This window comes from Zingiber officinale, chromosome 1B (genome assembly GCF_018446385.1).
Source record: "Zingiber officinale cultivar Zhangliang chromosome 1B, Zo_v1.1, whole genome shotgun sequence".
Classification (NCBI taxonomy): domain Eukaryota; kingdom Viridiplantae; phylum Streptophyta; class Magnoliopsida; order Zingiberales; family Zingiberaceae; genus Zingiber; species Zingiber officinale.
The window spans coordinates 51,604,846-51,632,336 of NC_055986.1; the positions used below are offsets into that span (position 1 = coordinate 51,604,846).

The following is a 27,491-nucleotide window of genomic DNA, read 5'->3' on the forward strand; positions in this document are numbered from 1 at the left end:
AGATGCAATAAATACAATACAGCACATAGAAAAAGCCCTAAATTCAAATTTTTCTTCAAGAAAATTTCTACCTGGCCAATAAAGGAGTTCAGAGTAGGCAGGGCTCTTGGGGTTAGTGGTGGACTAGTAGCTAAAGTGGCAAAACTGCGGGCGAAGAGGGAGAAGGTGGAAAACTCAAAGGCGGAAAAGAAGAGGGAGTTGGCAAAGAGAGAGATGAGGAGGAGGGAGGACAAGATGCGGGGGTTCTCGGTGAAGAGGAAGATGACTTCCTTGAGGATGTTGCAGCCCAGGCAACGGGGCAAGCGGTCATCGACTAATCGAGAGAGGAGAGGAATGTGAAGAGGAAGAAGAAGAAGAATCGAGAAGAAATCAAGCGGGGATGTGAGAAAGAGGGATTTTATTTTATTTTCTTCATTATCACTTCGTTGGATTTGGATGCAGGAATCGGACGAATGTGAAAAAACGATTTTGTTTTATTTTCCTGGTCTCTTTGCTGGATTTGGATGCCACCCGAGCTATAAAGTAAAAAAAAAATGGGGCCCCAGGTAAAATTAAAAGAGAACATTATATGGTAATAAGGAATTTACAGAAAATGACCCCGGGCTACAACCCGGGTAGCGTTTCACTTGGCTCCGCCTTTTCTCGCCCTCAACATCTTTGTCAATTTGTCTTGAGATTAATACGAAGTAGATAAATCATGAATGATTATTAGTTCTTAGAATAATGACAGACACATGAAGGAGATATTTATCTCAGCTATGCCGAGCTTCGAATTCTAAACCTCAAGTTGACAGCGCCTCATACGCTAACCACTAGACTGTCCCGAGGGGACTCGGAGTGGATGTTTCAAGGTGGCAAAAGACAAATACGCTCGCCCCCAGCGCCCCCACCAACTCATCCCAGGGCCAACACGAAAGAGGTAAACCACGGGCGCGGCTACTAGTCTTTGGAATAGTGACTAGCACATAAGGGAGGCATTTACCTCGGTTATGTCAAGATTCGAACTTCAGACCTTATGGTGACAACACTTCATGCGCTAGTCGTTAAATCGTCCCGATGAGACATGGAGTGGATGCTTCAAGAGGTTATTTTGAGTGGCTGGGTATATTATTGCATCCATGGGGCAATAGGTTACTTGTAATAACATCCATGGTAGGAAGTTTCATGGAATGTGTTTCTTTCAAAAGATGATTTGTAATAACATCAATACTTGCAATATGCATAGCTTATGCACTCACCATAGCTTTATGTCGACTCGTATATCTAAAAGTTTTTTTTTTTTTGCTATCATTTGCTACATCATGTGGTCTCACATTTAGGCGTACTTGAGTTTTATATTTAGGCGCACATGTCTATGGACTTGTTTAAAAACTCATATTTGAGCTCAAACTCTTATTTGATCACAAATTAACTTAACTAAATTGACAATACACATGGTTTTCTTTATTCAAATTATTTTTAATATTAATTTCTTATTCACATAAAAAATAATTTCCTACAATCCCCATCCTCCTACCAACTAATTGCACATGAATAGAAATTAAAATGAATTTCAAATGATATATTTTTCGCATTGAAATATATTTTGGTTATCTAGTGAATGTGATATATGCTAAACTGTTTCATCATTAGTGTAAATGAGACAATCATATCCATATAATAGTACTCCTTAGGTGTTTACAAATTCTTTTATCATGTCCATTTTGACCTTGGACAACACTTGAAATTAATTTCATAAGTTTCGTTAATTTGAAGTGGCCCACTTTACACTTATATAGCTATCTTGTATAAAGAGTATCCTTTAACATCCCATGTACTCTCATCAATACGATGGAGGAACCAATAAAAGGTTTTTTATAACCTATTACGACTCATGTGAGCAAGAGAGGGAAAAATAGCTCTCATTGGGTTGACTCATAAGCACAATAAATTTTCTCTACACAAAGAAATAAATAAAATACAAAACACCAAGATTTTATTTGGTCTATAACTTCCCAAGGCTACTATTCCAAGGCTTAGTCATATTTCTCTATCACAACTAATATATTTATCTTTCTCGGATAAAATTTGAAAGTGGAGAAACCTCTTACAGTAATTAATTACATGTTACATATCAATAGAAGAGTGAAATAAATTACATGATACATATCAATAGAAGAGTGAAATAAGATAGAAGAGAAAGACAATGAAGAACCTTGTGAGATAATCTCTTCTTCTTTCACTTTAGACGCATTGAATGAGCAAGCCTTTAAGCGCAAGTCATGAGCAGAAAGAGCAAGAATGGGGGGCCTGAACAAAAGCCAAACCCTACTTTTATAAAGCTTCCAGTCAAGCACAATTTTTGCTTATTTTTCTCGCTATCATTCAATTGATCTTACCTAGCAATCGTTTGGAGTAGGTGTTGACTATTAACTTGGCCATTGAACGATCACTAACTTTTAATCTACAGCTAATACCATTCTGAATTTTGAATAACAGTCAATGATTAGTATTCATAAATCAACTAATCTCAATTAGTTGAGTGTAACAGTCAATTCATAAACATTCTATTCACTTCAATAGTAGCAACAATTGATTGATGTTCATGAATACTCAACTTATAACAATCAATCAAGTTGAGAAGTCAATCCAAAAACTTTCGATTCACTTCATGATTGTCATCAATCGATTAATATCTATGATCAATCAAGTAATATCAATCAGTTGAGTTGCGTTGTCGATTGAGTAACATTTTGTTTCCTTCACCATCGATCAATAGATTGAATGACTTGACTATTAGAATTACTATGCAAAACTCTCAACCTGCTTTGGGATTTTAGTACATGAATCAATTACTACATCAACCCTTCAACATGACTTGGGTTTTGCAAATCCTAAACACTCGAATAGAAAATCCCTTACTGTTCTATAATGCATTAATTGATTAATATACATGTATCAATCGACTGTTGAACTTGTAGGAGTTATGAAGATGAAAGAGTGTCTCTTTCCCTTCATCTTCCTACTTTATGAGCGACCCTTCATCTTAAAAGAGAATCATTTAATATGATTACACCAAAATAAAATTTAAAATCTATTAATTATTTCTTTCGTTTATTACTTTGTCAATTGACGAAGTCTTATAATATTTCTTTTATGTATTACTCTGTTAATTGACGGACTCTGATGATATATCTATAAATTATCCTTTTATAGACAAATCAAAACAATAAATAATTTTATTATTCATCTCATTTTATCCAATCAATTTTTCTTTCGCAGTATCAGAGACTTATTCTTCTTCCAACAACAATGACCCTTAATTTTCTTCTCTTCTTTGTTATTTTGTTCTTTCTTTTCCTAGCAGCTCCTCATAAATCCTTTCTAAATTCCTAAAATCCCTTTTTTCTAAATCCCTCTTTTAAACAATAAAGGCACGAAAACATAGAATCCTTTTTCTCCTTCGTTTTTCGAACATAGAAGGTTTCCTTTAATTTTTTAGCGGCCGCCATCTTTTAGATCATCTCCAATTCACATCATCAAATTTGATATAATTTTCACACTAAAATTATACAATTTCAGCACCAAATATTATTTCAACTCCAATCCATCTACACCATATCACACCAAAAAAGAATATTTTTTAGAATATTATATTATTCTTATTAATTTTTTTATATGATAATTATTATATTTAAAATAAATACTTCTTAATATTTGATATTTTAAATTTTTTAAAATTCAGTATCCAACTATAAAATATATATAATTAATGATTTTAATAAATTAAATATTTACAAATATACATAATAAAATTTAAATATGCTATTAAATACACTTAATTTAAATTTATAATAAATAGTAATTACATTTAATTATACTATAAATAAAGATAAAGAAAATAATAATTATTAATTAATTACATTTGATTTTATAATAATATAATAAAATTAAAAAAAAACTCTCCATCAGCAAATATGGTGGTGATGTTATGGTGTTGCACTATTCACATCATCATATTTGAGGTGGGATTTGGTGTATGGGTTGAAGCAATTTGGTGTTAAATTTACATCAAATTTGGTATTTTGGTGATGGATTGGAGATGCCCTTAGCCAGCGATTCATTGCCAGCGGCTGATCTTCCAACTTTTGGCCGTCATCATGCAGCTATAGACAAAGGAACCTGCTGCTCCTTTATGCCATTGATCCGCCTTTTCTTTCTTCCACCATCGGCAACAAGAAAAGGGGATGAAGCCCTCTTTCATCGTGGCCTCTAGCCCTTGACGACGCCACCTGCTGACGGCTACCGTTGGGAGCTCCTACTAGCATGGATCTTCCATGTTCCTATTCCAATTTCCTTCTCTCCATAACTGTAAGCCACTGCCAACCTCCCTCCCTGCTGCGGCAGCCACTACCGTGCACATGATACCCACTGCCGTGTTTCTCAACAGAATCACTGCTGTCGGCACTTAGCTACCGGTCGGCGTCAATCCTCCATCGTGGTTTGTTGGAGAACACTCGATTTCTTTTGGAGACAAGGCAGAAGATGCTATTTTTAAATTCTTTCACGCAGAGAAAATTAATTTCTTTCCAGAGTCATCGTTGCCGCCTCTAGTAACCCACCGGAGCCAATCCTAGCCGACCAGCAAATTAGGAATCCGTTGGATAGTACGTCATCGCCTGCTGAGGAGATCCCTGCTACTGGACTCCGATCCACAGCCGCCGACCACTGTAAGACAAGCAGTTTACTTGGTTCGGAGCTTTCGGCGACTCCTACTCCAAGACCCAAGTCCCGCGGAACTATCGATGAGTACACTAAAGGCCTCTTCCGGTACCTCCGGAAGAGGAATTTGAGTACAAAAGAAAGTTCGAACAAGTGCAACACACTGCACTTGTCCTTTTGCAATAATCAAGTACACAAATGAAAGGTTACCGACACTTTAGAAATAGAAGTAGGAGCACTCGAGTGTCGGTGTCGATCTTCTAGTCATGATCGAGAGTTCTCGGAGCAGTTGTTGGGCGTAGCAGCTTCGCAGCAGAGTCGTAGTAGGAGCCTGGAGCAGTCGGAAGCTCAAACGGATGCTCAGTAGCTCGTATATCAGTGTTGTTCCAATGCCTTCTCGAGACAACCTTATCAAAGACATGGAAGGTGCCTCTAATGAGGCAAATTCGATCCCGAACAGCTGACACTTATCTACGACTTCAGCCAAAATTTATCCTACGGAAGGCGCCTTCGGCATTATTCATTAGAAGGTGATTTTTCTCCTTTTGTCCTACAAAACAATGTTAGTCCAAATAGCCTGCAAAACAAATGTTAAGATAAATAATAATTAATAATAAAGGGCAGTAATTAGTTTTTGTCCTCCCAGGATTAGAAACTAGTCAAGGTCTCAGCTTAGGGATCATAAATGGACCTAAACTGCACTGACGCCTACTGTCCCTTCAACTGGGACGCGTCCTCACTTGGCCACTCTCCTCCAGTGACTTACCTTAACTTATCAGTTTGTTGGACATCTGGTCAGCCCGTCGACCTGTCTAGACTTCATGCCAGCTATCTGGTCAACCCGTTGACCTAGTTGGACTTTTTGCCAGATATCCGGTCAGCCCGTCGACCTATTTGGATTTTGTATTAGTTATTTGGTTGGCCCGTCGACCTAGCTGAATTTCTTGCCAGATATCCGGTCAGCTAGTCGACCTATCTAGACTTCATCCAGCTATTCGGTCGACCCGTCGACCTAGATGGATTTCCTGCACACTTAATTAAGTGGTTAGATCACAACAAAACCTAACTTAACTTGCTTGTCATTCATCAAAATCTGAGTTTGACCATTAGTACAAGCTGCACTAACAATTACCTTTTACTTGTTTTCTAGGTATTGCTAGGGAAGTTGTTAGGGAGATGATTCTTAGTTTATTTCTTAATTTTATATACTTGCTTGAGACGTGCAAGAATAAGTGTGGGAGAATTGATAATCAATATTTTGTTACAGAATTTAGGCTTCTATTTTCATACTTTTCTATCTTTTCATGTGTTAATTTCAAGTTTATATCACATTGTATGAGTTGTATGTATTTTTAGACTTAATTGTAAATTCCCTCATATTTGTGATCTTTGATGCTAATATTTAAATATTATCTTTGTAGACATCAAAGGATCGAGGACTCGAGTTAGAGCAAATCAAATTTGGATTCAGATCTGGTTTAAATGAGGAGATCAAGTTTTGGAGCAATTTTGACTCTACTAAAGATCTAGTTCATCCAAGCCAAGGAAAAGTAGATCATCATCATAAATCAAGATTTGAAACTTTTCTGTTGATCAAGATTTGAAGCACTCTCGATCGTTCGTTCAGATCTGGGATGGGATTTAAAAGAGTTGACAAAGCTACATTGCGATTTTGATAAAGCAGAGGAGCGACGCGTGACGAAGCAGGGGATCACTATTGCCAGCCACCACCGGTGATTTCTTCGCTGGCGTTCATTTCCTACCACCACTCCAACTCTGATGATTCCATTTGCTTCTAGAGGTGAGGTTTTTACCTTTACTTCCTGCATTTCCTCTATCTTCATCACTTCCGCTAAAGATGTGACACTGTCATAATGCATCCAGATCCAGCAAGTCCTTGGGCTTTTCCCAATTCGCCAGAACCCTAACTTCATATCTCCATAGCTTGGATGACAATCAGTGCCATTTCCACATTTCCAATTAGCCATCATCCGTACATCTCCATCTCCATCTCCTCCGGGCGGTTCCTCTTCCATTAGAAGCGATCCGACACAAGCTAGGCGATGTTTTAGTTTGGGTTGTAAGCACAATTCTGATTTAGTGATTATTCATTTGTTTGAGTGTAGTTTCCTTAGTGTGATTCAATTTTATGGATGTGTTCAATTTCCGCATACATTTGGTAGGATTTTGAATTGGTTTTTGATTAGTTGACTTAGTTGATCAATTGCTATGCTACTGTTTTAGTGTCATTCGGTTTAGTGGATTAGATTATTATAGACTTCTTGTTTTCCAATTTCATTAGTTGAATTGAATCCTTTGTATAGATTACATAATCTCTATTAGTTGCATAGTTCTTCGTGAATTGTACCGTGGATGTAGTTTAATGTGTCAATTAGTTGCATTACTTCGTGCTTCCATTATGTCCCTTGTGTTCTTAGTTTAGTGATTTCCCATTTTGATCAATTGCTTTTATAGTCACTCTTTGTTCTTAACTTTAGCATTTGAACCCCCAAACTTCATGCTTGAATAAAATTAATCTTAAGATTTTTCATGTATTGACTACATTCGTTGGGAGATGATTCAGGTCACTCCCTTTGCGCTATGTTAATATAGTAAGGGTTCGATACATAATTGATTTTGATACACACGTAGTGCGACATACGGGCACTTATCAGCCGGCGAGCCCGTGAGGATGAGCATGAGTGACCTCTGGCCAGGAGGTGTTCCGTCGAAGGTCGAGTAGCGGTAGAATATGACTAGCTAGGAAGCGTTCCTCCTCCAATGCATTGTGAAGTTGCACAACATGCTCCGCCACCGTCAACTGGCCAACCACGAGCTCGAGACCTCGAAGGCCACTCACGACTGGAGGTAAGCCCCGCAATTCACTTTGGCTACGTTTGGTAGGGTGTAATCTGCCTTGTAATGTAATCAGGATTACATTACAAGGTTGATTATTTTGTTTGGTTTAATTTTAAACTTGTAATGTAATGTAATCTTGATTACAAAGTAAATACTATGTAATCGGATTACATTACGAGGTAACCGTTTAACTAAAATTTAAATGTCGAATATACCCCTAGTCCACCGTGGCCGTCATCCACTGTCGTCGGCTGCCGCTGCCCACCGTCGGCGACCACCTCCGGCCGCCGGCGACCACCGCCTGCTGCCGCCACCGCCGGCCGCCGTCGTCACTGTTGGTTGCTACTCGGAAAACCTAGAGGTTCCACTGTACAAAAATTTTGTACAAAAGTCTGAACCTTTTCCTAGTTACCATGTGTTCTTTTAAATTAAATTTTGGATCGCCTGCGGAACTTAACACGTTTGATCCAAAACTTAATCTATTTGTTCTTTTAGGTTTTGACTTGGATCTCCTGCGGAACTTAACACATTTGATCCAAATCACCTAAGTTATTAATTCCATTAAATATTAATTTCCAAAATTGGTTCCCAGTACTGACGTGGCGAGGTACATGACCTTCTTGGATATGGGAGCAACCACCACCGACTAGACAAAACCTTTTAAGGAAAGCTAATATTTAATTTCCTAAAATAACTTTAGGTCAACCGAAAAGAACAATCAAATCACAAGGATAAGAAAAACAAAAGAACACTATATCGAAAATAAATTCGAAACACTAGAATCGTATGCCTCTTGTATTTAGTATTATTTCCAAAAATAACTAGTATGATGCGGAAAGAAAAATGACTAGTTATACCTTTTAGAAAGACCTCTTGATCTTCTACCGTATTCCTCTTCTAACCTCGGACGTTGTGTGGGCAGCGATCTTCTAAGATGAGAACCACCTAGGCACCTTCTTCCTTCTTCCTTCTTCCTTCAAGTTTCGGCCAAGTACAAGAACTTCCAAAGGATGAAGAATTTTCCACCAACCAAGCTCCAAGGGATGCATGCTTTCTCTCCTTCTTCTCCTTCCTTTATCCGGCCACATCCTCCAAGCTCCAAGAGATGATAGATTTCGGCCACAACAAGAGGAGAGAAGAGAAAGGGAAGGGCCGACCACCACACCAAGGAAAAGAGGGAGAAAAATAGAATAGAGTCCTTAGCCTTGAAGCCTCCTCTACCCCTCTTTTATAATCCTTGGTCTTGGCAAATAAGGAAAATTTAATAAAAACTTTCTTAATTCTTTTGCCATTGAAAAGGAAAATTTATTTAATTAAAACAATTTTCTCTTTTCAAATTATAATGGCCGGCCATAACAAATAATATCTCCAAGCAAATAAAATTTTAAACACCAATTAAAACTTCCTTATTTGCTTCCGGAAATTTATAAAAATTTCTCCAATAATTTTATCCCTTCATGATTGATTTATAAAAAGGAAATTTAATAAATTAAAATCTTTCTTTTAAACATGTGGATAAAAAGAAAGTTATCTCTATAAATTAAAATCTCTTTTAATCTACAAATAAGGAAAGATATCAAATCTTTTCTTAATCTTTTGTAGAAACTTATAAAAGAGAATATTTAATTTTAAACTCTCTTTTAAATCATGAACATGGTTAAAAAGGAAAGTTTTCTTAAAATTTAAAATCCTCCTTTAATCAACAAATAAGGAAAGATTTCAAATTTTAAACTCTCTTTTAAACATGTAGATGATTTACAAATAAGGAAAGTTTTTATCAAAAATTAAAACCATCCTTTTAAACTACAAATAAGGAAAGAGATTAATCTCTTCTCTTAATCTTTTGTAGAAAGCTATAAAAGGAAAATTTTAATTTTTAAACTCTCTTTTAAAATCATGATATCCACATAAGAAATAATTTTAATAAAAATCCTCTTTAATATTCTAATGGCCGGCCACCTAAGCTTGGGACCCAAGCTTTGGCCGGCCACCTACATGGCTCATCCACTTGGTCTTGGCCGGCCCTAGCTTGGGTTCCAAGCTAGCTTGGCCGGCCCCATTGGATGGGTAAGAAGGTGGGAATGCGGTGGGTATAAATCTCTATATACTAGAGGCTACGATAGGGACCGAGAGGAGGAATTGGTTTTGGTCTCATGATAAAATTAAGCATCCCGTGCTCGCCCCGAACACACAACTTAATTTTATCAATAATAATTCATTCCACTAGAGAACTATTATTGGACTACTGCACCAATCCCAAATTACATTTTGGGCTCCTTCTTATCATGAGTGTGTTAGTCTCCCTGTATTTAAGATAACAAATGTCCACTAATTAAGTAAGTTACTGACAACTCACTTAATTAATATCTAGCTTCAAGAGTAGTACCACTCAACTTCATCATCATGTCGGACTAAGTCCACCGGCAGGGTTTAACATGACAATCCTTATGAGCTCCTCTTGGGGGCATTCTCAACCTAGATTACTAGGACACAGTTTCCTTCTATAATCAACAACACACACTATAAGTGATATCATTTCCCAACTTATCGGGCTTATTGATTCATCGAACTAAATCTCACCCATTGATAAATTAAAGAAATAAATATCAAATATATGTGCTTGTTATTATATTAGGATTAAGAGCACGCACTTCCATAATAACTGAGGTCTTTGTTCCTTTATAAAGTCAGTATAAAAGAAGCGACCTCTAATGGTCCTACTCAATACACTCTTAGTGTACTAGTGTAATTATATAGTTAAGATAAACTAACACCTAATTACACTACGACCTTCCAATGGTTTGTTCCTTTCCATCATGGTCGTGAGCTACTGTTTATAATTTATAAGGTACTGATAACATGATCTTCTGTGTGTGACACCACACACCATGTTATCTACAATATAAATTAATTGAACAACTACATTTATCACAAATGTAGACATTTGACCAATGTGATTCTTATTTCTAGATAAATGTTTTATACCAAAAGCTAGCCTTTTAGTATACATTCTAATAGTCACCGCCACCGCCACCGCCGGCCGCCACCGCCGGCGACCACCTCCTGCCGCCGCCATCGGCGACCACCGTCAGCCGCCGACGACGATTGTCGCCGTCGCCAGTTGCCGGTGGCCGCTGCCGACGGAGGAGGCCAACGACGATGATTGTTGGTTGCTGCAAGCTCCGGCAGAGGTGCGGCGGCCATCGGTAGAGGTCGCAGGATATTTTTATCATTTTATAATAATACGAATTACATTCTTTATAAAAAATAATGGACACCAAACAAAAGAATGTAATCATTATTGTAATCAAAGATTACATACATTACATTACCAAACGTAATAATATAATCAAGATTACGTTACATTACATTACAAATTTGATTACATTACACGAAAGATTATATTACACCAAACCAAACGTAACCTTTTAATTTTTTATTTTTATTTTCTTTTCTATCTCTCTTTCATTTTTCTTCCATCAGACTTTTCTTTTCTCTCTTCCTCTATATCGTTTTTTCTTTTTTCTTTCCTTTTTCTTATTCTTTTCCTTATGGATTATTTTTTTCCAAATCAATTGTTTTCTCTCCCCTTTCCATCCTTCGAAGTAAACATAGCCTTAATGATCATATCGGAAAATATTTTTTCTCCTTTACAAGAACAAGCTGATCTGCAATTTGACCCCATTTGGCTTACCCAATCAAATTGAGCAATACGTTTGCTACATCCAGGCCAGCAGGTTCATGCTTAACCAACTAGCTCACTTGGATAGATCGACTCATCTAACACATAAGTATGTAATAATACACCAGCTTGATTGCCCCCTCAACTCCCATGACTTGATTGTCCCACTAGTCTGATCAAGTACCCTCTAGGTCAACTATGCCCTTGGATTCATCGTCTTAATTAATCATCCTATTGGCCTAGCTAGACTGAACGACTCAATCTCCACTAGACTAACCGACCCAATCAAATTCACCATTTCAACCACCTTGGCTAGTATGATTGCCCAAATTGGCTCAACAACCAATTAGATTATCTTGACTAACTTCTCGTTTGATTAGCTCAACTGAACCAATCAACCTAACTTGACTCATTGGGGTCTATCCTATTTGATCACTCATTTATCGCTTAGCTTACGTTAACAACTTGGCTAATCACCCAAACCACCTAGACCCCTCAACCCCACTCAAATTAACTAAACCATTAGCCTTCTCGGCATGTCTAGCTAGATCAATATTCCTAAATGAATGGATGTATATGGATGAGAGTGAAGATTAGAGAGCAAAGAAGAGTTGACAGTGAGCAACCTATGGCTTATATATGAGTAAGATAAATGACTTTGCTTAAAAGAGACTCATTTCTAAAAAAAAAAAATTAATTACTTAAAAAAGGCAAAAGTAAAAGGACATCTCAAAATGTAAATTCTCAAAGGAAGCTCTTTAAAAAAACACCCTATTATATTTGTTTATTCCAAAAAGATCTTCACTTTAAACACTCTTGTAGCACCTAAGATTAGCTACTACAATAACACTCTAACAGTACTTAGCACTGTTATAGCATTATAATTACTAAATAGTTAATATATCTGTATAGCAGCTATTTAGGTTGTTGCCGTAACTATTTTAAAATATTTTTAATAAAATTTAGTCAATTTTAATTAAGTTGATAAAAAATATTTTAATATAATAATACTTTTTATATAAAATTTTTAATATAAAATAGTTAATTTTTTTTTTATGTTATAACAATTATTCTTCTAGAATGCCCCCTATGAACTAACATAGTTGATACTTATATTTGATGTTATTATGAGTTATGAGATTGATTTACAACGTGTGTGAAATACCTCATACAAAGAGTCACTATATTGAATTTTTTTTTTATGATTTACCTCTCTTTTAGATCGTATAGGATAATTCTGGGAGAGTTGTGGATGAGAGTTATCAGTTTTTTTTTATGTTATAATAATGTTGGAATAAAAATATTTTTGGTATAAAATATAAAATGAGAGACTTATGTTTTTTTGAAAGAAATATTTTTATTGATTTATATAATTTAAAATATCCTTTTAATTTTTGCTCATAAAAAATTGGAACAAACAAACCCTAACCCTGATGGTAATTTAAAATTCCCAAGTCAAGTGTCATTTATTGCTAGAGAAATTTGTTGCTAGATAGATTCTCTTGCGTGAATTGCTGGAATTTTCCTGCCGTTATTTCTATTTGTTAAAAGGAAATTTTCATTTCAATCTATTTATCTATTTATTTATTTTTAATTAGTATTAAATATTTAATTTATATTGATTAATTTTAGGGATGATGTGCCAAACATTTAAAAAGCACCATCAACCCAATATTCTTAACAAATTCAAAATTCATTCTGCATTTAATTTGCTAACATGTTGTCCAAACTATTGAAATCCTCCAAATGCTCTCAAATTTAAACAATCTCATTACTTTTCCTCTATTACATAAATTATGTCAAATTCTAGAGATCCTATTGGAAAGGCAAATCAAGTAATTGAAAAGAAACGAAAAGAAAATCTTTTTCCAAAGAATGAATAAGAAATTTTCGATGACACTGATGTGTTTTTATCCAAATACAGTGGCATTTTATCATTAGTGCTCAAAATAATTTATAAAAAGGAAGAAGACAAAATAAGCAGGTGACTAGCGAGCAAGGCGGACTCCTCACGCTCCTCCTCCGCTGGTCGACAAACACTATATAAATAAAAAGGCCCAAAAAAAGTATTAATAATAATTTATAAATATTATTATATTCCGCCTTTCCTAATAATTTCAATTTCTTTCCTTTATTAAAAGCTTCCGTTAATGGTCGTCCATTAACAAATACATCTTTCGATTTTTGTATCTCTGCTATTAAAATAATTCAAATTATTTGCACCTTTTTTTAATTTCCATTTATTATTTTATTCTCATTAATAATATTTTCTCACGTTATCTTGTCGTAGTAATTGTATTATTAATACAATTAATTTGTATTATTAATACAATTAATAATAATTATATCTTCTCTTTCTCTGTTTTTTTTTTCCGGCACTGTTCTTGCTTCTTCTTTCTCATCGGCACCGGTGAAATCGGTGGTGACACAGAAGAAACAAAGAGAGAAATTTTGGCCAGGAAAGTATATATATTTTCCGATTTTTAAGGAATTTTTGTTTTGGCGGAGATCATGGTGGCGAGCTATCGTGGAGCTTGATGGCGCCCTAGAGAGTGGACTGCGGAGGTCGGTGGATCTCCTTGTGGTTACTGATCTAGTGGTGTCGGTGTTGGAGTTTAGGCTGTTTGGGGCTAGATTAATCTATGCATGGAGGAGAGGGAGGGAGTGGTACCTTCTCCGGAAGTGGTGGAAGCATCTGGGAGTTACCAGCCCCCGCCGCCTGCGGCGTCGGATCCGGAGGCAGATGCTGTGAGGGATAAGAAGCCTGCTAGCGAGGTTGCTGCGGCGACTAAGGCAACTGGAGTTGCGGTAGGGCCTCCGATCGCGGTGGCGGGAGATGCCGGGGAGGTTTCGGGGCTGTTGAAGAAGAAGAGAGGGCGGCCGAGGAAGTACGGGCCGGACGGAACCCCGCTACGGCCGTTGAACCCGATGCCGCTCTCGGCATCTGCGCCGGCCAACGTTCAGTACACGTCGGCGGCTGCGGTGGGGACGGTGATGAAGAGGGGTAGAGGGCGAGCGGTGGGTCTGGCGAGGAAGCCGTCTACGCAGTTCAGTCTCCAGGCGGAGCATTTATCCCCAGGTGGTTTTGCTGAGCAAACAACCATCGCAGGTAAGCCTCGTCCTTTTTTTTGCCCCTCTTCTCCGTTCCCTTCTTTACTTTGTCCTGTCTGCCCTGTTTTTGATTAATTTGTCCTTATTTCTGATATCAACTCTCATTTTTAGCCAAAAATCTTGCGCTCATTCATTTGACCCCTGAAATTTCTCAGATCTATCTCTTTTCCCATGGCCCCAAATCCCATCTTTTCAAATTGAGAACCGTACCATGTTTAGTCAGTGTCTGATTAGAGAATGGGTGAATCCAAAATGGTATTTTGGGGCTGTCTTTCTCTATAATCTCTGTTCCTTATCATTTCATCTTGAAAGTTGCTGTCAACGAATTTCAAGAAACTAGTTCTCGGGAGATCTGATGAGATCCGGGCGTTGGATCTGCCAGAGAAAGCTAAGTCAGTGGGGTTGGGTTGGCGAATTGAGGTCCTGAATCTCACAGAGTCCCTGGTCGTTTGGTCTCTGTCATGCCAAGTCCCAAAACTGAAGAATAAGTAAGAGCTGAAGTGGGGTTGGATCATTCTAAATTGCACTTATTTTTGTGTACCCAACGGGGATTGAGTGGGATCTTAGTTGCCGACTTGATGTGGGGTTGGATATTCTTGAATAGAGGTCGTCCAGCGGGAAACTGGGTTGGGGCACGAAATTTAGGGAACCTCATCCAGAATCAACTGTTAGTGTGCTGGCACACAGTTGACAGAATCATTTACTTTCCGTCCTTGTTGAAACTAGCTTAGTTTTATCAGCACGCTATCTCATTCCAAAACTCTGTAAAAGCTTTAGATCTTAGTCGTTGGGTATCTTTTTATGTTTTTTATTCATTTAGTAGACTCGTCGAAGTCACAAGTTAAAGAAAACAACGATCTACTGAGCAGCTAGCCACCTAAGTGTAGCTGAAAATGTTTGGTTATATTTCGTCTCTGTTCTTACTTGATTTACTTCATAAAGACTCGGTCTTTGAGAATCTTTTCTTCTCTGGTAAATCTTAACTTTTTGATACTGTGACACAGGGGAGATGGTTGCCTGCTCTGCAGGTGCAAATTTCGCACCGCATATAATAACTGTTGCTGTTGGAGAGGTATTGCTTTGTCTATCCTTGAATTCATTTAATCGGTTCTAACATTACAGGAAAAATAATGTGCTGTATGATAAGTTTTATTTTTCGGTTTTTTACCGAATCCAGTAGATAAGTTTCTAAAATATACAATCACATATCATAGTTTCAAAATTACTAAATTACGTACCCACTTCCTGTTGTACCCTCGTCCTCAAATCAATTCGACTGGAAAAAAAATTAATTGACTATTTTTTTTCCAGTCGAACTGATTTCTCTCTGTGTTTAAAAAAAATCATCTATCAATTTCGGTCAAAACTAGTTGATAGACCTAGAGACCTTGAAATGACATGAAACTAGTTCATATGTATTCGTTTAGTTCTCCTGATTATTAAAATGTTATTAAACATTATTTTGACCAATATTGAGAGCAGTGATTTTTTAAACATGAATATATTTGAAAAACTAATTCGTATTTAAAAAATTACGTACTCACTTCCCATTTTACCCTCGTCCTCAAATCAATTCGGCTGAAAAAATCAGTCGAATGTTTTTTTCCAGTCGAATTAATTTCTTTCTGTGTGTTTGAAAAAATTTATTAGTCGATTTCGGTCAAAATCAGCTGATGGACTTAGAGACCTTGAAATGACATGAAACTAGTTCATATATGTTCATCTAGTTCTCCTGATTATTAAAATGCTATCAAACATCAATTTGACCTAATATATTGAGAGCAGTAATTTTTTAAACACGAATATATCCGAAAAACTAATTCGTGTTTAAAAAATCACTGCTCTTAATATATTCGGTCAAATTGATATTTGATAGTATTTTTACAATCAGAGGAATTAGATGAACACATAAGAACTGGTTTCATGACATTTCGAGGTCTCTAGGTCCATCAGTCGATTTTGGCCAAAATGGACATAGAGACCTTGAAATGGCATGAAACCAGTTCATATGTGTTCGTCTAATTCCTCTGATTGTAAAAATACTATCAAACATCAATTTGACCGAATATATTATGAGCAGTGATTTTTTTGAAACTAAATGTGTCCCAAAAACTAATTCATGTTCAAAAAATCACTGCTCTTAATATATTGGATCAAATTGATGTTGATGACATTTTTACAATCAGGAGAACTAGACGAACATATAGGAATTGATTTCATATCATTCTGAGGTCTCTAGGTCCATTAGGTAGTTTTAGTTGAAACCGGTTGATGGATTTTTCAAATAGAATGAAATCGATTCGACTTGGAAAAAAAAATAGTTAATTGGTTTGTTTTTTCAATCGAATTGATTTGAGGACGAGGGTAAAAAGGGAAGTAGATACGTGATTTGGTAATTTTGAAATTATGATACGTGATTTGGGTATTTTAGAAACTTATCAGGTTCGGTAAAAAGTTGTTTATTTTTTTTTGACGGTTTGACATATGTATAAAGTTATTGTGTTGTAGTTCATCACTTCAATTAAATTCAAGCTACAACTAGAGACGACTAAAGTCCATATTTATTTATAGACCCTTTTAGTGAAATTAGATAATTAGTCTAAATTATCCAAATTTGAGACCATAATAAATTTTTAGTATATATAATAATTGGGTGAATTTACCAAAATGTGGTTCTTTTAAATGAAAGTGACCAAAACTTGTCCCATCCTCATTTTCTTTAACTAAAAAAAGAACCAACTCAATTTTTTTTTTCTGACCCTAGTCACCAAGTTTATATATAGTAACTTGATACCTTGCACACCCACTATGGGCGCCCACGATGGGCGACCCTTACAGTTCGAGGCGCCTTCAATGATCCGAGGTGCCTTGATCAATTTTTTTTGTTTATCTTTTTAAGTCCCCGGTTGTGCCGATAAGATTTTGCTTTTAGGGTTTAGGGGTTGAATTATGAGATTAAGTAAAAAAAATCTAAATCGAAAAAAATTTTGGGTGTGCACGAAGTGTGCGGGATAACAAATCTCTATCTCTCTCTATATATAGGGGTGTTATTAGGGATGTAAACGAGCCGAACTGAGCTCGAGCCAACCTAGGCTCGAGCTCGACTTGACTCAATTTATATTGGCTTGACTGGAGCTCGAGCTCACTGGAGCGTGTAGAGTTAAACACGAGCTTGAGCTTCATATTTAATTATGGATTCGAGCTCAAGCTTGAGCTCGAATTTTTTTATTATTATTTTTCCAATAAATAAATTAATATATTATATATTATAAAAATATATATTATTACTGGCTCGTTTGGTTCGACGAGCCACCGAGCTAGTAATACTTAGGCTCGAGCTTGGCTCGATTTCTAATCAAGCCGGCTCGAGCTTAGCTTGAGCTCAATCAACTTCAAGCTTGAGTCGAGTTTTGACTGAGCCACTGACCGAGTGACTTATGAGCGACTTGGCTCATTTATACCCTTAGGTGTTATGCTCTGCTCGCCCCTTGTGCATCTGAGGAGGTGGCCACATAGGGGGCCCACCCCCTCCTGCCACGTCAGTGGCCCCTCTCAAGCTTGTAGCGAAGCCACGCACGGGGTGGGCGCAATATAACCCCCCCTTCTCTCTCTCTCTCTCTCTCTCTCTCTCTCTCACAGTGTGTGTGTATATATAATCAAAATAAACTCTTTGGATAAAACGAAGAGACAATGTTTTGCTTTTAGTGTCTAGAAACTCATATTGGTCTTGACAAACTAATTTCAGCTTATACTCTAAAAGGTATCATTCTAGAATGGGGCACAAACTAATTTATGAATCAACTTGTTATTGAATTTTTTTTATCAAAATAAACTCTTTTCAATATAAGAATGTAGTTATTATTACTTAGAGAGAGTGTTTAAAAGCTCATAGTGGTTAAAGTTCTTGATTTTAGTGCTAAGTTAATTAGCAAATTAGCTTGTAAGTAAAAAATGACATTTTCATCAAAAATATATTTTTTATAATATTCTAACACATGCTAGCTATTACGAAACCGTAGGTGTACAACTACGTTGTCAGTAATAAAAGATATCGAATCTACAGGGATTGAATTTAAACACTAGACTTAGCACGGTGAATTAGCTAAACAATCAAATGTTGTGAATTTATACACTAAAGTCAAGAGAGAAGTAAAGAAAAGAGAGAGCTAGGAAAGAGAGTTGGTTGAGAAAATTTGGTCTAGTGAAGTGTTCTAGGAGTTGAGTTTCATTATGACGCTAATTAATGTACTATGAATTGCCCATCACCCCTCTTCTATCCTTATGCGCATGTAGGAAGTCTAACTCAATACTGACACTATCCCGCGACGGTCATGTCAGAGTGCTATCTCTAATGGTATCCGATGCCACTAAGTAGAAGTGGTAATCTAGAAAGTCCGGTTAAAGGGATACCTTTATTACTAGAGCCCTCGATCATACATTCACTAAATTACGCAAGACACTTAATAACATAGGATTAGAAATAACCCATTAAGCCTAATTCAATACTTCCTTGTAGATAATTATCTCCCCTTCAATGCGACACCCTAGATGTCCAATAAAAGGGATACCCTTTCACTAGGGCTCCCGGTCATACGATCTAAAGCATCCCCTTTACGAGGCGAACAAATCAAATGTAATCATTCAATTAAAGATGAGATCTAAGCACAAATATTCAAAATACACATTTAATCAAGTTGATACAAGGCATAAACATGTCAAACGGATAGGAAATTAGCAAATTCAAAGAGTATACATCAATTACATCCCTTAATGCGACAACAAATGAATCTATTCCATGACAAAAGGAGATGAAGATAGAGATTGCAAGCTTAAAAACTCAATCTAAGAAGAGGGAGAAAAGCTTAGCCAAGACGCTAAGGGTTTGTGGATCCAATCCTATGCTTTTGGAGTTGAAAGAGAGGATGGAATCGGCTTTGGATTATCAATCGGAGTGTGAAGGATGAGCAGATCTGGACCAAAATCGGTCTCCCTAAAGGGAAGACCCTCCTCCCCTTTGAAAGGAGGAAGAACACCTTTTTATGGGGTAGGGCACGACCTAGGCACGGGCTGTGTCACAGCCGTGCCTTTTGGCATGGCCACACCTTGATGCGTCTATGGAAGCACATTGCCATGTGTTTTCACACGACCTAACCTTGATTGAACTCTGGTCACATGACCATGTGAAACCACACGATCGACCTTTGAATGGGCTATGGTGAAAGGGCACGACCATGGTCTGCTTGCTCTCGGGTGAGGAGACACGGTCGTGCTAGGGGCACGACTGGGCTCTGTTCTTCTTCTAGGGGCATTTTGCAGCATGCCTTAATTACGTTTTCACTCCGAAAATGCATCTGTCAACAAAAAAAAAAAAGCACGAGCAGATCTTCGATAAAGAGAGTAATTATGCTGAAAATATGATAAAGAGGAGTGTAATAGCATAGAACATACTCAAAGAAAACAGGTGAATGTGTATCAAAACATACATAAAAGTGTATATAATTTACACATATTACACCCCAAACTTGAATCTTTGCTTGTCCTCAAGTAAAATTCCGTAATCTAGATTCATGTGCCAATATAGTGCATCATAATTTCTAGTGAAACAATCCAACTCTATCAACTAGTTTCATTGGTGAGCATGATCATAGAATAACCTAAGTGTGACCTAAATTTAAGTTTCGTACACAGTGCGATGAGTGACCTAAGCTTTTTAAATTTCAATCCCTAATCATAGTCAAATCGTCATCTAGCTGAATTCCTTGTGTTCCTGGTGATAGACACTTACCTGCCACATACTTAGTTCATCTTTCTTAATTTGCCCAGGGTCTTAAAGGTGTACTCTATATCAAGAGAAATATTGTATTTATTTTCCCAGTAACCTAACTCGGTCTCAAAGAGATAACTTGCTAGTTTCCACTTGCAAAACTATTTTTAACCTAACTCGGTCTCAAATGAGTATCTTACTAGTTTCCACTTGCGAAACTATTTTTTATATCCTTTTTTCTATTTTTTTCCCTCACATTAATTGCATTGTGTAACACTTGAATTTCATTCATTCATTTTTTTTTTTGTGCTTTAGATGTAGCACTAACAAATATAACAATATTTTGATTTTTCCAAGTAGACTTACTTGACTCAAGTATTATCTAGTAACCAAGATATAGTCTAAGAAATCACTATAGAAACCCAAGTATTAAATAAATTTAATGAATCATGACTATTTCAGAGTTATCTACTATTCAAACTTAGGCAAAGTGAAATGAAATCTTTAAAATTAGACCAATACTCAATTTTTTCTCATGACAACACAATGCTCACTTCATGCTAAGATAGAGAAAAGTTCACTAGACATACTAGCATTATTTCTCACAATAGTATAAATCAAGAAATGAACGTGCTAACTAGGGATGTAAACGAGCCGAACCGAGCAGAACAGTATTAGGCTCGAGCTCGGCTCGTTTAAGTTATATTCGGGCTCGAGCTCGGCTCGACCTCGAATCGAGCTTTTATCACAAGGCTCGAGCTCGGCTCGTTTTAGAATTATCAAGCTCGCGAACAGTTCGAGCTCGGCTCGTTATTAGCTCGATTATCAAAGTTAACGAGCCTAACTCGTTAAGCGAGCTCGGGCTCGTTTAGAGCTCGTTTTTGGCTCGTTTTAGAGCTCATTTTTTTGGCTCATTTTAAAGCTCATTTTAAGGCTCGTTTTAGAGCTCATTTTTTTAGCTCGTTTTAGAGCTCGTTTTTTGGCTCGGTTTAAGGCTCGTTTTAAGGCTCATTTTTTGGCTCGCGAGCCTATAAACGAACATGTTCGCGAGCTCACGAGCCGAATATCCTTAAGCTCGAGCTCGGCTCGATAAAATTGTCGAGCTTGAAATTGAGCTCGAAATCGAGCTCGAGCTCGGCTCGATAAGATAAACGAACGAACTCGAATGAGCTTTTTACCGAATCGAGCTCCGAATAGCTCGCGAACCGTTTGGTTCACTTACATCCCTAGTGCTAACAATTTTACTATCAGACAAGTCAACATTAAGGTGAAGATTGAGGTTCTCAAATGTCACAAACAAGCAAAACAATCAAAGCAACTAAAGAAAATTGCAATTAAAATGAAATCTAACATGAAAACAAGCAAAATACAACTGAAATGAACTAAAATGCAAAGAAAGTAAGTCTCTATACAACTCCCCAGACTTAAACTTTTCATCGTCCCGATGAAATTAATATGGTGTAAGAGGAGGGTGTGTAGGCCTCGTGGGGGAGGATAGGGGTAAGGAGGTAGATCTGTAGGACGAGGTGAACGTGGTCGAGCAGAGAATCTAGACACTCTAGGAAGGTGGCCAATATGCAGATGGTATTGGAAGAGAGTGGCCACCTGCTGTCTGGAAATGTCCATGGAGCACCCAATATGCGCAAGGGTTTGTAGAAAGTAGAATCCCGAATCAATGTGAACTTTATTATGCTTTGCCTAAAACAAGTAAAGCTTCACCTTTCTAACCACCTGTTATTTTTTTCTCTACCAAAAATGGTTTACTCATTACACAGTGGAGGTATTGAAATACGAAATTTTGCATGTGAGAAGCTTTAGATCGAGAAAGGTCGTGGGGTTCATTTAAACTAGTAATTGAATTCCAAAAAATATTGCTATTGAAATTAGGCTTAAATCTGCGAGATACCCCTATAGATAGGCCGAAGCAATTATTAAAGTCATATAGAGTCTACTGAAAATCTTGATTCATTAAACTAAAGCAGATTTTACCATCATAATCTTCTTCAGATGTAAAGTTGGTCTTTAATGAACTCAAAATCTCTCGGGTAAGACGGGAATAAGTTGGTTGGTATGAATACATCATATCATTCTAATCGAAAGCACTAATTAACCAATCAATATCGTCCTTAATCCTCAACACTTCTATAGTAGCAGAATCTAAATATCTAGTGCAAACCAATTTACAAGTAACGAGAGAATCAAATCTAGCTTTTTTCTCTTTATTTCTAGATATAATACCAAATTCATTGTCATTACCTTCGTCGTGTGTAATTCGTTTGCCTTTGTCCTTGGAAGAAGCCTTTCCTTTGCTTTTGTCCTTCCTCAAATTGTTCCCTCCGTTTGATCCTCCACTTTCATGTCGGATCTTCTTCAAAATGTTAGACAAGATTGAAAGAACAGTAGGGGAGAGCGATTATTGAAGAGAAAAGAGAGTGTTCTTGAAAAGGGAAAGAGGGATCTTGAGAGAGAGAGAGAGGGGAGGGGGGCGTGTGTTGCCTCCCACGGTCGTGCCTTATAGCCATGACTCAACCGTGTTGGGCTCGGTTGGTCTGGCATGGCCGTGTCAAAATGACACGGTCGTGTTGTGTTTCGTTTTTTTAAGCACAACTCGCACACGTCCATGTCAAACAACACGACTGTAGCATGAATGCTCTCTGCCAATTTCACACGGTCGTGTCAAATGATACGGCCGTAGCATGAATGCTCTTGACCAATCTCACACGGCCATGTCAATTGAATCGGCCCCACCTTGTTCCTTCTTGGAGAGAAGACATGACCGTGTTTAAGAGACATGGCTATGAGGTGTGTGCTTTGTTGAGTTTCTCCATAGCCTTCCTCATTTCCGTCTTCAAGCGTGCCTCCACGCCCATGGAATGGTCATGGCCAGCTCGTGGAGGTCACAATAAACTTGAAAACAAAATTGAAAAAGTGCATTAGACTCAATGAAAAGGAAAAATAAAGACATGAAAAAGAAATTCTTGGGTTGCCTCCAAGCAGCGCTTGTTTTAGGTTTTTAGCTCGATCCCATCTCAGTTCAATTTAGAGCTATGCCTATAGAGGGTTGACTTTTCGCTCCCAAGGTGGATGTTTCTTGATCTTCCTTTATCTTTGCTCTCGCCGGACATATGTATTTTTCATTTTTTATTGGGATCTCTTTTCATTATTTACCGAACTAGGAACAACATCCGATGACCTCTCGTGAGGGTGAAACGTCCTTGCATTTTGTTGGAATTCATCCAACTTGTTACAACTGCTTTTAAGAAAAGGGACATGATTAGAAGATTTAGATAAATCGAATTCTAGCCTTTCCTCACCTATCACCAAAGATAATTTATAATTTTTCACATCAATTAAAGCTCCTGTAGTGACGAGGAATGACCTCCCAGAATTATTTGGATCTTTGGATCCTTTTCCTTGTCTAGCACAACAAAGTCGGTTGGGATGATGCAGCCCCCCCACCTCCACTGACACGTTTTCAGTGATACCCATTGGGTATCTACATGAATGGTCCGCGAGTTGCAATGCCATAGTGATCAACTTAAAGTTTTTGAAACCCAGCTTATTACAAATTGTAAAAGTAATGAGACTAATACTAGCCCCCAAATCGCAAAAAACCTTTCTGATGGTTGTGGTTCCTATCTTGCAAGGAATCGAAAAACTCTTTGGAACATGGAGCTTTAGAGGCATGGTGTCCAACAATAGAGCACTGCTCTCCTCTATCAATGCCACGGTCTCATAACCTTCCTTTTTTCTTTTGTTGAACATGATTTCTTTAAAAAATTTGACAAATATTTGATGCAATACATCTATTAAAGGAATTTCGATGCAGAGTGCTTTGACTTTCTCCAGAAATTTACCAAATTCTTCATCATCCTTGGTGTTGGCTAATCTTTGGAGAAAAGGAACTGTTTTACTTTGGATTATTGGTGGAGGAAGCTCTTCGACCTAAATGGTACTCTCCTCTTCTTGAGTGTTACCAAAGTGAGATGAGGAAGGAGAGGGCTCTCCTTGAGTATCAATTCCTTTGTTGGAAGCAGTCAGTTGGAGATCGCTCAAGGTCTGCCCGTTTCAAAGCTCAATCCTATTACAATGCTCAATATGATTTATATCTGGCTTTCCTGGAAAAACCCCGATGCTTTTGAGGATGTTAAAAGCTATCTGTGTCACTTGGCTATCAAGCATTTTCATGTGCTTTTCAGAATTTTCCATCCTTTGATTAAGTTGCTTGAGGTCGTTATTCATCTCTTACTGCGTAGCCAGAGTTTCCTCAAGCAATTTTTCTGTTCGGGATAGTTGATAGTTGGGTTGTTGTTGTTGTGGTGGATAGCTTTGTTGTTGCTTCGGTTGATAACTTTGACGTGCCCAATGGGTTGCCCTTGATCTTGGTTATTTTTATAGGAGAAGTTGGGGTGATTCTTTTAACCCGATTATACGTATTGGTGTATGGGTTATTTTGTTGTGTATTGAAGTTGCCAATAACGTCACATTGTTCAATTTGAGCTAATTGAGCAGAGATAGCTCTAAGTAGGCAAGCTTCGTGAGCATGTTCCGTGCTTCCACATGATACACAAACTCCTATAATTGCGTTCACCGTGTTGGTTCCCATAGACTCAAGCTTCTTGTTAAGACATTCATTTTTGCTGATATAAGACTTAAAGCATCATCGCCATGTTTACTAGTTCCTTAATTGGATTTTCAGGAAAAGAATTACCACTTATGCCCACTGATGATGATTAAGAGACACTCTATTATTTCTTCGGTTTCATCAAGACTCTTGTTCATAAGTGCGCTCTTCCAGTCGCAGAGTCAAGAGATACCATTGTATGATAATTGATTCCATTATAAAATTTGTGGATTACTAACTATTTTTCCAAGCCAAAGTGAGGGTATGATCTGAGCATATTTTTGAATTTATCCCATGCTTTATAGATATTCAGTGTCAGACTGTCTGAAGCTAGCAATTAGATTCTGCACATGTCCTGTCTTACTAGGTGGATAGAACTTATCAAGAAATAATTGCTCACACTATTTCCAAGATGAAATGTTATTTGCAGATAATGAAGAGAGTCACTGTTTTGCTCTTTGCCTTAAAGAAAAGCCAAATAAGAGCAATCTAATCGCTTCAGCTGGTACTTCATTCATCTTTATTGTTCCATAAATTTTATAGAAAACCTCAAGTGCTGATTTGGATCCTCGTGTGGTCTTCCTCCAAATTGATGTTGTTGCACCATAGTAATTATGATTGACTTTATTTCAAAATTGTTGGCTTCAATAGATGGTCTTGTGATATTAGACCGGAGTCTTCGAGCATAAGGTGCTACGTAATCTTTGAGAGGTTTGTTTGCCATTTGTGTTCTTTCTTGCTCTTCTTGTTGCTTTTGTAGGATTCTTCTTCTTTAGAAAATCCCGATCTCGGGATTAAGAGATAATAAATCTCCTACAGGGTTAGGTCTATGCATGCAAGAACAAGATTTAATCAAATTAAAAATACAGAAATTAGAAATATAGAAATTAAATTGCTGAAAAATACAAAATATAGAAATCAAAAAGCAAAAATCAAAACGTAGAATTAAAGTACAGAAAAGAAAATGAAGAAATTAAAATAAGAAAATACAAGATATATACAAAAAAAAGAAAATGCAGGAATATTTACAAAAAAGGAAAAAAATAATGTTTAGACTAACTCAAGTGTTCGTCAATGAATATTAAACACACAATATCCGACAACGGTGCTAAAAACTTATTACAATGCCGCAAGTGAACAACTACGTCGTCAGTAATAAAAGATATCGAACCCACAGGATTGAGTTTAAACACTAGAGACATAGCACAGTGAATTAGCTAAATGATCGAATGTTGTGAATTTACACACTGAAGTCAAGAGAGAAGTAAAGAAAAGAGAGAGCTAGGAAAGAGAGTTGGCTGAGGAAATTTGGTCTGAAGTGTTCTAGGAGTTCAGTTTCGTTGTGACACTAATTAATGTACTTTGAATTGCTCATCACCCATCCTCTATCCTTATGTGCATGTAGGAAGTCTGACTCAATACCGACACTATCCTGCGGCGGTTATGTCGAAGTGCTATCTCTAATGGTATCCAATGCCACTAAGTAGATGGGGTAACCTAAGAAGTTCGGTTAAAGGGATATCCTTACCACTAGAGCCCCCGGTCATACATTCACTTAATAACATAGGATTAGAAATAACCCATTAAGCCTGATTCAATGCTTCCTTATAGAGAAGTGTCTCCCCTTTTAAGGCAACACTCTAGATGTCCGGTAAAAGTGATACCCTTTCACTAGGGCCCCGATCATACGATCTAGAGCATCCCTTTTACGGGGCGAACAAATCAATATAATCATTCATTCAAATATGAGATCTAAGCACAAATATTCTACGTACACATTTAATCAAGTTGATACAAGGCATAAACATGTCATATGGATAGAAAATTGACAAATTCAAAGAGTATACATCAATTACACATCACAACTACTCACTTAATCCTAGAACAGATGAATCTACTCCATGACAAGAGGAGATGAATCCATAGACAGAGATTGCAAGCTTAAAAATCCAATATAAGAAGAAGAGAGAGAAAAACTTAGCCAAGACGACGAGAGGTCTTTGGATCTAATCCTATGCTTTTGAAGTTGAAAGAGAGGACAGAATTAACTTTGGATCGTCAATCGGAGTTCGAAGGATAAACAGATCTAGATCAAAATCGGTCTCCCTAAAGGGAAGACCCTCCTCCTCTTTGAAAGGGGGAAGAATCCCCTTTTATAGGGTAGGGCACGACCATGGGGCCATGTCACGGTCATGCCTTTTGGCATGACCACACCTTGATGCGTCTATGGAAGAAGCACACGACCGCCTGTTTTCACACGGCCTGACCTTGATTGAGCCTTGGTCGGGCGGCACGGCCGTGTGAAACCACACGACCGTGGGAAACCACACGACCTGCCCTTGAATGGGCCCTTGTGAAAGGGCACGACCGTGCTAGGGGTACCGTTGTGGTTTGCTTGCTCTTGGGTGAGGAGACACGGTAGTGTCAGGGGCACGACAAGGCTCTGTTATTCTTCTAGGGTCGTTCTGTAGCATGCCTTAATTCCATTTCACTCCAGAAATGCATCTTGTCAACAACAAAACAGGCACGAGCAAATCTCTAACAAAGATAATAAAGAGGAATGTAATAGCATAGAACATACTTAGAATACAAATGAATGTCCGTCAAAGCATGCATAAAAGTGTAGGTAATCTACATGTTGGGGAAATGCCCGATCCGGTGCGTGCTAAAACACATTTTGTAAATATGTGCAGCAGAAATAAAAACAATAATAATTCCTAATTATTACATCACACACACCACACACATGC

At 37.4% G+C, this 27,491-nt stretch overlaps 1 protein-coding gene and 1 long non-coding RNA gene across 3 annotated transcripts in view; one reads left to right on the forward strand and one right to left on the reverse strand.

The window, feature by feature from the left end:
• Positions 1-14,052, reverse strand: part of LOC122056463 — a 27,318-nt gene extending 13,266 nt beyond the window's left edge. For both annotated transcript variants that reach the window (XR_006133172.1, XR_006133178.1), the window contains exon 1: positions 13,914-14,052. This is a non-coding gene — a long non-coding RNA (uncharacterized LOC122056463). The remainder of the gene's footprint in view (positions 1-13,913) is intronic.
• Positions 13,598-27,491, forward strand: part of LOC122056454 (AT-hook motif nuclear-localized protein 7-like) — a 22,517-nt gene continuing 8,623 nt past the window's right edge. Inside the window, exons 1-2 of the mRNA XM_042618419.1 lie at positions 13,598-14,351; positions 15,358-15,425. Coding sequence (XP_042474353.1) covers positions 13,889-14,351; positions 15,358-15,425 — 531 coding nt within the window. The 5' untranslated portion in view covers positions 13,598-13,888. The remainder of the gene's footprint in view (positions 14,352-15,357; positions 15,426-27,491) is intronic.